At 42.7% G+C, this 13,063-nt stretch overlaps 1 protein-coding gene and 1 long non-coding RNA gene across 4 annotated transcripts in view; one reads left to right on the forward strand and one right to left on the reverse strand.

The window, feature by feature from the left end:
* LOC138492130 (uncharacterized) overlaps positions 1-13,063 on the forward strand; it is a 330,625-nt gene that overhangs the window by 312,267 nt on the left and 5,295 nt on the right. The window lies entirely within an intron of this gene.
* Positions 1-13,063, reverse strand: part of PROM2 (prominin 2) — a 531,075-nt gene that overhangs the window by 97,522 nt on the left and 420,490 nt on the right. For all 3 annotated transcript variants that reach the window (XM_069619114.1, XM_069619113.1, XM_069619112.1), the window contains one exon: positions 11,132-11,185. In XM_069619114.1, the coding sequence (XP_069475215.1) occupies positions 11,132-11,185 (54 nt within the window). The remainder of the gene's footprint in view (positions 1-11,131; positions 11,186-13,063) is intronic.

Below are 13,063 nucleotides of genomic sequence, written 5' to 3' on the forward strand. Positions count from 1 at the left end.
GAGAGAATTGGCAAGTTAAAATTGACACTGAAGCAAAAGGGATGGCTGAATTGACTGCCCCTTGCATTATATGCATTAAGGAATCAGCCTGGGTCGGACTACCACCTCACACCCCACAAGTTAGTAATAACAGGGAGGCAAATGAAAATGCCCTTGTCTCCTCCATCGAGAAGCAGAGGTGATGCCCAGATGACTGCAGAATTATTAGGAAATGAGTTACATGCATATTTGACATGAATGACCGCTGGTATCTCTGTCATTTCAGATCAACTCAAGTGCAAGGGCATCGGTCTCAGGACACAGATGAAGAACATTCAGCAATCGGATTGCATAAATTACTACCTATGCCTAAAATATTTATTGGAGATTCATTCCTAGTGCGCAACTTCACAAGGAAGTAGTACAAGCCCCATTTTAATGGACCCTTTATCGTCGTAAGTGTTACCCCCTCAGCAGTAAAAGTCTAAGAAAGGCATGCCTGGATACACCGGGGTGACGTGAAGCTGTATGCTGGTGAGACCAATGCACCCGCAACTGTTGGTTTGGAAGCAAGACAAGAAGAAGTAGATCAGCACGTTCAGACTCGATCAATGACGAGGAAGAAGGACACTAAGATTGCTGATTAAAAAAATGCAAGTGTGCTTTTGGACTGTGGCTCACCCCGGACACTCTTTCTAGATATTTTAGCAGGAGTGCAAAAGCAAATATTCTTGAGCTGGAGGAATCCTTGAATTGGACTTTAAAAAGTGTTGATGTGCCAAATATGCCAAATCTAGATTTTGAGTTTGATGACTGGAAAAAGTGAGCAGTTCCCCCCGATTCATTCCTCACTGAGTTCCTCTTTGGTTAAACCCATGGTTCTGTCAGATGTTGATACCCATAGACTACTTCTCGCTGTCTTTATATATATACTCCAAGCCTATCCTGCTCTTTTTTTGGCATAGTACTAATATTTGTGTGTTCCTGCAAGATCCTAAAAATGGCCGTGTGATTAGAGGGTTACTTGCAGCGATAATCGGACAGATCCTACAGCTTCCTGAGTATCTGAGGAGGTTGCCAGATTAAAAATGTTTTGTCCTTCCTTAAAAGTAGTACACATGCACAATGTGGACTGTCGAGAATAATACAGTTCTGGAAAGTGAGCAACCTCAGCAATGTGTGGAGAAAAGCGAAAGTGGTGGGGACTAATGTACTGGTGCATAATATATGTGTGCTCAACATTCATTATTGTTTTTCTGATTTTGCTAATCCATACTGTCTACTTCATTGGTCCCAAAAGGTAGGAGTCCCCTTGATTCTTCCCACTCCAGTGACTTATGCAGAATTATCTGTTGCAAAGAGCTAAGGCCATATGTGATTATCCCTACATCATTGACACATGTAAAGTCATCCATTTCTCCGACTAGTGTTCCTATGATTCCCCCTTTAGCAAGGACCCTTAATGATTTACTTCATGAGCATTACGCACACACCCTCATTGCAAGAGGGAAACACAAAAGAAGCACAGGGGAAGAGGATTATGAGTTAAATAATTATGTAGAGAGTACAACATATTTGGGAAATAACGTGGTATCAGAGCATAAAAGAGGTGGGAAAAAGAACCTCTGTGGAGAGTTGCTATGTTTGTGCTCTCCTACCGTATGCTTTGGGGAAGTCAAAGATATTCATAGCTATAGAAATAGCAGTCCAGACAGCTCATTGCCTGACTCCCCTTGCACTGTGTCATACATGAGGTCAGTTCAGGGTCAAACAGCATCCTTGGTATCGGTGACGGAATGGACAGCTCCAGAAGAAGATGATTAGGTGCAAGATCTGAAGACAAGAGCAAAAGCACACACCAGAGATAATTTGATAAGATACGAACAGCCTGGAATGAAGGGAGCAGGAATCAGATGGGGAAATAAAGAAAAAGCTCAATTGTCAAGGAAAGACTGATGAATAAATACAAAGATGCAAGGAGAGAGGCCAGATGCAAATCTGGGAAACAGTACTTTCTCCAGATGGATGGGAAGAAGGCATAGTTGTACGCAGAGAGGTGGCAGTGACAGGACATCACAAACCAGTTATAGATCATGTGGAGAAGGGATGCAAACAACTCTGGCCGAAGCTTGCCAAGTTGCTGACATGGGTTGATGACCAATGAGGCCTGTTGCAGATAGTGCCTCTGGCTAGTGCAGAGCTATGCTTCAGAAACAATGGCACAAGAAACGTTGGAGAGAATCAGCAGTGCGGTCGGATCTTTGATGTACCAGGAATGAAGGATGGAACAGTAGTGATAATGGACCACTACTGGGTCTGTGGATCCAGAGCATACATGAGGCTGCCCAAGGACTAGGTAGCACTGTGTTCTATAGTACTTGTCCATGTTCCAGCATTGGTGATTCCAAAGAATGACCTGAAAATTGGAGGGTTTCCAAAGGCAGATGCTCATCTGAGAGAGAGGAGATCAGTTGGATTCCGATTCCTCAATCAAACAAAAGGAAGAGCTACTTTTCGGCTAAATCAATAGAAGCCTTTAATTCTATTCCATATGAACACAACTTGTTCATTCAGACTTTGCAACAATCTTCATGCCAGGGATCCAGACGAAGGCAAATGTGAAATGGTTACAGATTCCCAGATGGAAGCTCCTGCTGACAATCAACACTACCATTAAGGGATTCAATGCTATCAACAAAGAGCCATAAGACTGATGACTCTTTAGAATAGATATGTTCTGGACATGATTACAGCCATAGATGGAGGTGTTTGTGCCAAAATCGGAGAATCATGTTGCATATTCATACCTTCTCATGATGAAGAGAATGGGACCTTGACAGAGGCCATAACGATTCTGACAAACTTGCACATCAACATGGAATATGAAGTGGAAGACATTACAGATGACAGTTGGTTTGCATAGATCTTCTCATGGGTTCCACAATGGATGGTGAATATCTTCAAGTTCCTTGGAGCCTTGTTGGGGATGATCGTGTTCAGATTCTGTGTGATCAGAACAATAATCACACAGTGCAAAAAGACAGCAAAGAAAGCAACAGAAATGAAGATCATGGTCGATGGCGACTCAGGTTTTGGACCAAAAGAGCTGACAGATGAAGAAATCAAAAAGTATATAGAAGCCAGTATTCATGCACCTGAGGGAACAAAGTTCCTGTATCCGAGAAACCACAAGAGGTTTGTGGGAAGATGCATCCCAAATGGACAATGTAGTCTTATCACCTGGAGTGTTGATGAGCATGTAAAATCAGCAGAATCTCTGAAAGGAGTAATGAAGATATGGACTCCAAAGGAGCACTTTTTCAGATGAGGATGTCTAGATGTGAAGACTGGTGGGAGAGTGGTCGATGAATCATCCAGAGAGGGGAGTATAGAGGAGGAGCCAAGTGTCTCTACCAGAAGTCACACCCCCATTCTGCCTATATGTTGGAAACCGGAAATTGCAACATGCGCAGCGCCAGTGATGGTACTTATACCGCGAAGAGTCCTTGAAACAAGGTATCCATTGAGAAAACCTTATATGATGTACCCGCGAAGAAATGAAGGAATGTCCAGAAGAAGTGTGAAGATGAATGAAAGAGAAGACTGGTGACATCACATGAAGCAGAAATGATGCACCCAGAAGAGATGCCAATGAATAAGGTGAATAGACCTTATAGAATCTGATGGCAAAGTAAAGAGTTGCGCAACATACCATGAGCAAAATGAAGATTGCACATGCAGAGAGCACTGAAGAAAATGCAAAGCTATTTCATAATTGTACAGATGCAGTAAAAACAAGTAGACTAAGTAATCATGAGGCTGGCTATCTGTAGTGAATAGACTGCAGGTGGTGCTGCCACTATATATATGTGTGTATAGAATCTGGAAGTTCCACAAAGCTTTTTAGCAAACTTGGACCCCATGAATAGAAGGGCTGAAAGTGTGGCGCAGTACAAGAAAACAGCTGATGCTGAAGGAAGTTTCAAGGAGGCCTGTCTGGCCTAGTGTCAAGGGTTGGGGCAGCCAAGAACCTGGTTATCTATTGGAGAAGATACAATGAACATGAGAAGCGAGCCGAGCTCCTGTTGAACTGTAATTGAAAAACACTAGAAGTGCCAGATTTTATTAATTTAATAGTGTTAAATGCGAAGAAGGAGCTCAAAACACGGTCTCCTGTCACATGGTCAGAGGAAAATAGACTTTGGTCAAGCTACACCGAGACCAGATGATAAGGCCATGCTCACACTCCCTTTTATTCTCAGGCACAGTGATCCTTTGCAAGGCCGAGTTTAAAAGACTAATTGAATGGCAGACAGCAGGAGTGATGATGGATTTTGGGCTAATTGTGGGAGAGGCATGGTCAAGTCCAACCCTCAAGCACCTGGGGTACCAGCTTGCATGCTGCTAGCAAGTGAAATATTCCACAAGGGTACAAACATGCCAACAAATTATAGAGGGCCACGCTGAAAAAACCCTATCGTTTGAAAGCCAATGAAAGATTGTGTGTTTTTATGACACGAAGTTGACATGCACTAGGGGTGGGCATAGCTGTCCACCTGACCTTAGAGACCCAATCAGGATCCCATAACCCATAGAAAGTATACGTAGATGTTCCCTTTAAGACTATCACAAACCCCTGTAGGTTGTGCTTATTTTGCCACATAGTATGACATCAGTGATGACATGTTTTTGCTATAAAAGTATCTTTTTTCATGTGAATCATTGAGAGATTCTAGGGTACGTCTGTTGATGTCTGTTGTACTCCCTGTTTTAGATACTTGTTAATAAAACAACTTAAAGTTTTGCCAACTCCCTGAGTCGGTCTCATTATTGATGTACAAGCAAGATCTGCATCCCCACCCATCCCAGATAGCGCTACCTCGTAAAAAAGGGCCTTTGCATCCATTTTCACAACACCAGGAAACTTATGGTGGGTTTAAAGGTTTAAAAAGGTTTGAAAAAATACTTTCACCTGAAATATGAAAGTAGGAATGTCCATTTGAGCCAAATCACACATTCCAAAACACCACCTTGTAGCCATCGGTGGAAGTTCACCTTCAGTTCTGAGACACAACAGCAAGGCATTGATGCATGTACAAAAACTCCTCTCTGCTAACCTCCACCTCCAATATCCTTCTCCTGGGTGACTTCAACATCAACTTGGATTCCACAGTCCACAGTCATGACCACCACTCTCTTCTGTGACCTCTGCACCTCTCTCTCTCTCTCTCTCTCTCTATCTCTCTCTCGCTCTCTATTCTCCCCTCCGGCCCTACCCACCCAGCTGGACGCACTCTCAATGCCTTCATCCATTCTGAGCTGTTGCTTTCTATCCCAATCTCCACCCCGCTACCGTGGTCTGACCACACTCTCCTTTCCTCCCACCTGGGGCCTTTCTGACCGAACCTCCCCCAACTCAGCCAGCCTCATTTACAGACATCTGTCCAATGAAGCTTGTGTCAGTTGCTGGTTTTGCTTCCACCTTCAACCCCCCTCCTCCTCCAACTTCTGACAACTATTGACTCTGCTCTAAGCAATCTAGCTTTCGCTATCATTCACACTCTCAACATTCTTGCCCCTGTCATGAGGATCCACCTGAAATCTGCTTCCAAGTGTAACACTTGGTATGGCTCTGATCTTACACCCCTGAAACGCAAGTGCAGAGCTGCTGAACGGAGGTGGCAGACCTCAAGCTCATCCTCTGATAAACTGGCCTGTCACCTTCTACAACGGCAATATCGTCTCTCTATTCGCTCCAAGAAGAGGGCTCACATCCAGGCCCGCATATGCCCGGTCTGACCTGGCGGGCGGCCAGCACCGGCGAACAGACCTTGACGGAATATACCAGCACCATTTACTAATGGCACCGGTGCATCAGACCTCCCCATTCCCATTTCAGTCCAATAGGACTAAAATGGGAATGGGGAGTAATATATTCTGGCGCCCAGGAATGGGCAATTACCAGGCCCATGAGGGCCATAATGCCCCGGTAATTGCCATTCCTGGGCGCTGGAAAAAAAATGATTCCGGCGGCAGCCGTGCCAGTTTTAACAGCACGGCTACCGCCAGACTCATAATGAGGCCAATTATTTTGTTGGGTTATAATGGCATGTGTGCACTTTCCAGTCAGCTGTACAAAACAGGCTATTGTAATAGTTCATGAAAGTCAAACATAAACAAATAATTGCAACTTGCTGAACACAAATAAATGTGTTTAAGTGATGTAATTTCAGACTGGCCTCAAATTCCAGCTTCATTATTTAAGCAAAGTGTGTGATCCTGGGCAACTCCTTCAATCTCATAGTCCCCAACCTTTCAAAATCTCCAGTCGATAAATATTTAATAATTTCTCAGGGCCCCTTCAAAAATGCCTTACTCGTGGTTGAACTGGGTTTCATGTTTCTTCATATATAATAATAGTGGCCATTAATAAAGCACAGACCAGAAAGGTTGATTCTTTGCTCAGTCATGGCAACACCACTTGATCAATTTTACATTCTGTGAGGCTGCTACATTCTGTGAGGCTGCTAATCTGAGTACGGTGTCTATTCTGGGAAACGTTTACCTTTTTCCTATGGTTACAAGTATGTGTCTTGCATCTATACTACAGCCTGTATAACTTCCTTGTGGCTGCTATGCTCTGCACCAAGGCTGGAACACGAGTGCCTTGTCATGCCTTGTCATGAATGCTAATGTTGATCTTGAAATGCCACTTGTTTATTATTCTGATTCCAGCAAGGATGAAGAGGGTTAGGGAACTTGAAGGTAATAATCATGTTTATGTTGATCACATCAGGGCAGCATGTCAAGTTTTGGAATAGCGCAGGAAAAAATACCAGTTCTTTTTCCGATTGCTCTGCTCTTTCATCTCTTCTTTCACCCCATGATTCATCTATTTGCTAAGAAACCATATTTATCTCAACTTACTCTTTCTCTTTCATCATCCAAGTTGCTTCTTTCAACTTCTTAGCAATAATCGTGCTCCTCACCCCCTGACCCTTACTGTCTCATAGTTCATCATCTGATGTTGCTGATTATTTGACCTCTAAGGTTTCCTCCCTCCACTCTTCACTCACCCTCCTTTGCCCCTCTAGGGATCTGCCTTCCCCACCAGTCTCACTGTCATCATTTCTGCTGCTCTCTGATTCTGACACTGCTTATCTCTTAATTCAAGTCCACCCAACGGCTTCTCCACTTGACCGTCTCCTATCTTCTCTTGTTCCCTCAATATATCCACAACGTATATCCTTACCTAGCTGTCTTCTAAACATTTCACTCACTACCTCTTGCTTCCCGTCCTCTTCCACAAAGGAATCAAGCAGAAACTGCATCCAGGCGCAGGTGTTAAAAACATGGTAAACAAAAAAACGTGGGTGGTCAAAGATGAACGGATTATTGGAAGAGATACATTTTCATGTTCTTCCTAAATAAGGATAGAGAGTTGATTTTCCGGCGATCAACAGGCAGCAGATTCCAGGCTCGAGGACCATACATAGAATATCTTCTATCACCATGATACACAAAATGAGAAGAATGACTTGCTAGTAGATTTTGGCCAGTGAAAAGAAATTTTAGAAGGAAGATAGCTGGGAGCTAGGCCTCTAAGGAACTTTAGAACCAAATGGAGGGTCTTAAAAAGGATCCTCCGTTGTATTGGCAGCCAATGGAGGTTCCTACGAAACAGTGAAATAGAAACCGATCTGAGAAGGCTGTAAAAGAAGTCGGACAGCCACATTCCGGGCAACATGAAGACGGCACATCGGCCCAACTGAAATACCCATAAGAAGGGCATTACAATAATCCAGTTTGGAATTTATCTGCCTCCCAACAACAACTGGGCAGCATTTTTCTGTAATAAGGGTCCGAACAGGCCTCAGGAGTGTGAGTTGGAAATAAGTGGATTTAGCAAGTTTGCTGATGTGAAGATTATAATTTAAGTTTGTCTGTGAAATGCAGCCAAGGTTTTTTTTTACTTTAGCAGATGACGTAGACGGGATTTCAAAAACGGCTGGTCAAGGAAAACAAGAGTGTAGGTTAGGCAACTAATGTTTTGAGCCAAACACAATAATCTCAGTATTAGAGGGGTTTAGTTGCAGCCTATTTTCCAACATCCAGCTTTTTATCTTTTGGGCACAAGCTAACACTCGGTTAATTGCTTCCGGTAGAATCTTAAGCTTGACATAAATTTGAGGGTCATTGGCATAGGAATGATCACTTAAATTGAATTGTGAATTTTCTTTTAAAAATGGATGACTATAAATATTGAATAATAAGGGAGAGAGAGGACCCCTGGAGAACGCTGCAAAGAACAGGCAAGGAGCTGGAGTAAGAGGTTCCCAACTTGTTGTGTTCAATTTGATAGAAAGGAGATGAACCACTCCATGGATTCTTCAGATACCAGCGCCACCCGGGGCAGTCTGGAAATAAGAATAGCAAAGTCGAATGTGTTGAATGCTGCTGACAGGTCAAACATGACCAGCATGCTGAAATCCTTTGTCAGCATCCCTCAAAATGTCATCGCAGACAGCAACCAGAACAGTATCAATATTTCCTCTTTCGTTCCTTTCGAAAATATTAGAGAATGTTGTTTATTCACAGGTCTCGTTTTTTCTGAAGTTTCACTCACTTCTTCCTCCCCTACAATATCGCTTTCATCCCTCCCACTCAACTGAGACTGCTCTTCTTCACATATCGTATGCTCGCCTCTCTGCTCGTCACTCAACTTGCCTCTATTCTGATTTGCCTTGACCTTTCTGCAGCCTTTGATACAGTCAATCACTCTATTATTCTTTCCTCATGTACCTCACTAGCCTTATCTAGTTCTGTCCTACAATGGTTCCGTTCCTATCTCTAGGATCGATCTTATTCTGTATCTCGGGCTGGGTGTTCCTCAAGACTCGATACTTGGTCATGTAGTATTTTCCCCCTATGCTATTAATGTTTCTGCCCCGATCCCTTCTTCTAACTTATCGTGCCAATTCTACATCAAAAATGCTCAAGTTTTTCTTTCCTTTTCTTCCTTTACTGACTTGCTCCACTATCTCAAATTGCCTTTGATCTATCCAACATTGGATCTCCTCTCACCATCTCTGTTTAAAACCCACCAAGAACAAGGTTCTATTTTATCCTGCCTCAACTCTTCCCACCCCATACCTCCACATGTGCTCGCCTTTCCCAGATCCTCACTCCCGTCTCCTCCTCAGCTCGTAATCTCAGGGTTACTTTTGACTCTTCACTTTCATTTTCCTCTCATATTTTAGCTACTGCTCGCACCTGTCATGTCTTCCTCTTTAATATTCCTAAGTCCTGTCTATACCTATCATTTAACACCACCAAACTCCTCATTACTTCTCTGGAATTGATTATTTTTCTGCTCCTCCTTCTCATTTTATGCTTCTTTGATCCGTATGTAACTCTGCTATTCATCTTCAACCGCCCGCTCTTCTATCTATCTCCTTTCTCTCCTTTGATTTTTTCCATTTTCTCTGTATTGTTTACAGCTACATCCATGGTCTCACACACCTTTATCTTCCCTCTCTTGTCCCTTTCTATTCTTCATCCTGTCCTTTCCGCTCACAATCTCAATTTCTCTTTACTGTTCCCAAAACCCTGTGTTCTGCCTCCCGCTTCCGTTCTTTTACTCTGTTAGCACCTAAACACTGGAACTCTCTCCCCTTATCTTTTTGCTCATCTCCTTCTCTTCATCTATTTTGTGCTCCACTTAAATCTCACCTAGTCTCCACTCTGTCTAGCTAATGATTTTCTAAATTTCCTTAATTACTGTTCACATTACCCTTTGTCACTTTACTTAACTTTGTACTGTTAATTTATGATTATTGTAAAGTGATTTGGAGAAAGCGCTAAATAAATGCAAATATATACAAATGTAAATATTTCTATTAAAAATGGTGTGAGGAGAGACCAACATAGCCCCCTCTTGCCTAACTAACGTAACATAAGGTAAACACTTTGCAAAAACGGAAATTAGAATGGCTTCCCTTCTCACCCACAACTCACCCCAGAAGGAGTGAGCTGGATTTACCCCACTACTGTCCAACCTATCCCCTTGTGAAGCCGTATCTTGCAAGTGCAGTGAAGCCTTCTATTCTGCTGTGAATCCAGGTGTGTATTGTGCTAATTGCAATACCGGAAACAGTGTGAGCCGGAAGCCATCATGTTCAGCCATTTTGGGAGAACATGATGGCCAGAGGTTCTAAATTGTCAACGTTTAACGTGTTTTAACCAGTACTTCAGAGTAGAAATAAACATCCCTCCAGAAGTGGGCCAACCCACACCAACTTTGTTGGCTTTTTCCTGTGTAACCTCATCATGTTCTGTAGGACTATAACATGTGGGTGTCTCAAGGAAGCCGGTTACCAGGGATAATCTGCTGTTTGCCATCACAGGAGAAGGGCTGTAGAGAGCATCTGATTTAATTTTCCAAGAACAATAAGTGTCCTCCATATAAAGCAATACTAGAGCATTATGAACCCTACAATCGATGAAGACCTGTGACTCAATTCCGTGATTGGGACACGCATAGTCCACCAGCAAGATGGCTTCCGTAACTGGACTACACCAGGCTCAATGATTGGGCCAGATTTACAAAACCCAATAGCTTCTTGTTTTACGTAATCAGGCTAGACACAAAATGCAAAGAGAGGGCAAGTACTACACCGGCTATGTGGCCAGAAACGAAACCCGAAGGCACAGGAATGAGGTGTTTGTCCAACGCACAAAGGCCAACTATGAAAAAGATGCTCTAATTGGATCAGAAGCAGAACCTAATAATTAATTACTTGCTTCATAAAGGGAAGGGTTTTACCACAGCATCCTCCTTTGAAGACACCCAGGAAAAATGCAATGCATCCCTTGTATTGGGAACTGCCTCCGCATTTGGCAAAAAAGCAATGCTAGTGATTCCATCTTAAAACCTTCCATCTGAAATGATGGTAGTAGTTAATTATTTTAGGCATACTAACTTAATCGTTTCGTATCTTCATATCTTCATCCATCTCATGTTTTGTTCTGGGTGTTCTATCTACCTTTTGTAGTTTCTATCACTAAGGTTAAGAAAAAAAATACAACAAAATGCAACAACAAAAACAAAATGTGGAGACTGACTTTGTGGGTGACATGGTCATGCCAATACCTGAACTGTGGGTGCGATGACCGCCAGGAACTGGACACTTTCATTCATCTTTTTCTGAAAGAGAAAATTGACAATTGTTGTTAATACAGTGAACAAACACTTACCACAGAAGAGAGCCGTCGCTTCTGATACATCTATGGATGTGCAGTTATTCAGAGAGGATCGACATTCGATAAATGCAGGGGCACTTCCCGAGACAATGAGCCTCCCATTAAATAAGTCAATATACTCATGGGAGAGACATTTATTCAGAGTAGAGATACTGTTCTAAAATAATGATACTTATCAAGAGAAGCTACATTTTACTAGATGCGCTTCTGCTTTCAGTAAGAGTCATTTACCTAAAGGACAGACACTTATCAAAAGAACAGACATTTGTTTAGTAAAGATTCCTTTAGCGCAGGGGTCTGCAAACCTTGCCTCTCCAGATGTTTTGGACTACAACTCCCATCAGACCCAGCCAGTAAAGTCAATGGTGGGGCTTCATGGTAGTGGAAGTCAAAAACATGTGAATAGCTGCAAGTTCCTGACCCCTGCCTTAGAGAGAAGAGAAACATATCCAGACAAGAGACACTAATAACATACATTTAAAGAGAAAAGAGACAGTTCTCTAAAGGAGGAAAAGTTTCGAACATATATATAAAAACATATAGTAAGGAAAGAGAGAGAAGCTAACCCAGACAAGAGAAACTCATCCAGATACTATTGAGAGAAGAGGTATTTGTTGAAAATGGAAGCGCGTTTTTGAGAAACAAGACACGTATTAAGACAAATCATATAGGGATCAATGACATTCATTGAGGCAGGAGTTGGGAATTGAGAGACGAGAACGTTTTCAAAGAAGAAATGCTTAGCTAGACGAGAGGCAGTTATCTAGAGATTTGGTTATCAAGAGAAGAAAAAGTCATTGAGGGAATGGAGATTTCTACAGAGTGGAGACACTTATCGGGCGTTGAGGCAATTATTGAAGGGACATATGCTTATTGAGAAAGGGGAGGCTCTCTGGTTTGAAGAGTGATGAAACTACCTCAACCAATGCTTTATCATGTGTCGAGACTCGACAACACTCACATGCCTCACCCACAACAGGTAATGTCAAAGGAATGTTGGGCTATCAAATCATCTAAGGGTGTACACAATTAAGAGGGCCACCAGCGGACCGCACTAGCCAGGATACCCGGAAATGCGCTCCCTATCCTGATGTCCATACGAGATTTTATTTGAGATTCCTCACATGTTTTAAACGGTCTTGTTTACAGATGTGTGACTGTCTTGTTTGCATGTACCAACATCTGTCTTCTTTACAACAAGCTCTTCTCTTTCGTGTTTATGCAAGCACTATGCTGGCATGTTTACACATGCTGACCTCCTTCCTGTTTGCAAACGCCCAACGCTTCTATGTTTGCACATACCTGTATTCGTTCAGTTTACAGGGCTCAAATACCTTTTGATTACAGCAGGTCTAATTTGTCATCGTTGTGCTTGCTTTACTCCGTGTTGTTTACACGTGGACAGTTGTGTTGATTACAGATGCTGCATTGTGTCTTATTCATGCATGTTCTATTGTGTCCTGCTCATGCATGTTCTACTCTGCCTATTTTTTTTTGCACCCGCTCGACTGCTGTTGAGCCAGGTAAGATCCAAAGCATGCTGCAGAGCAAACTGCTTGCAGAGAGCTGCATTGTTTTTAGCCCTGGAGAAGATGCCTATAAAGTTATATTGGTTAGTCGTCAAAATTAAGGAATGTTAAGATGGATTTCTAGAATCTGGCCTGGTGGACAGATATGGAAGGCCACCCTAGTTACGATGAGCATGGAGCTGCTGGACTCGCATCAGGCATTGCTTCAAAACTGTGCGAAAACCCCAAGTGCACAGTGCGCCTTGCTCTGGCCCCATACATTTCTAGTCTAGAAATGGACAAGTAACCCACCC

The sequence above is a fragment of the Ambystoma mexicanum genome, chromosome 10 (genome assembly GCF_040938575.1).
Source record: "Ambystoma mexicanum isolate Mex_15411 chromosome 10, UKY_AmexF1_1, whole genome shotgun sequence".
NCBI lineage: Eukaryota > Metazoa > Chordata > Amphibia > Caudata > Ambystomatidae > Ambystoma > Ambystoma mexicanum.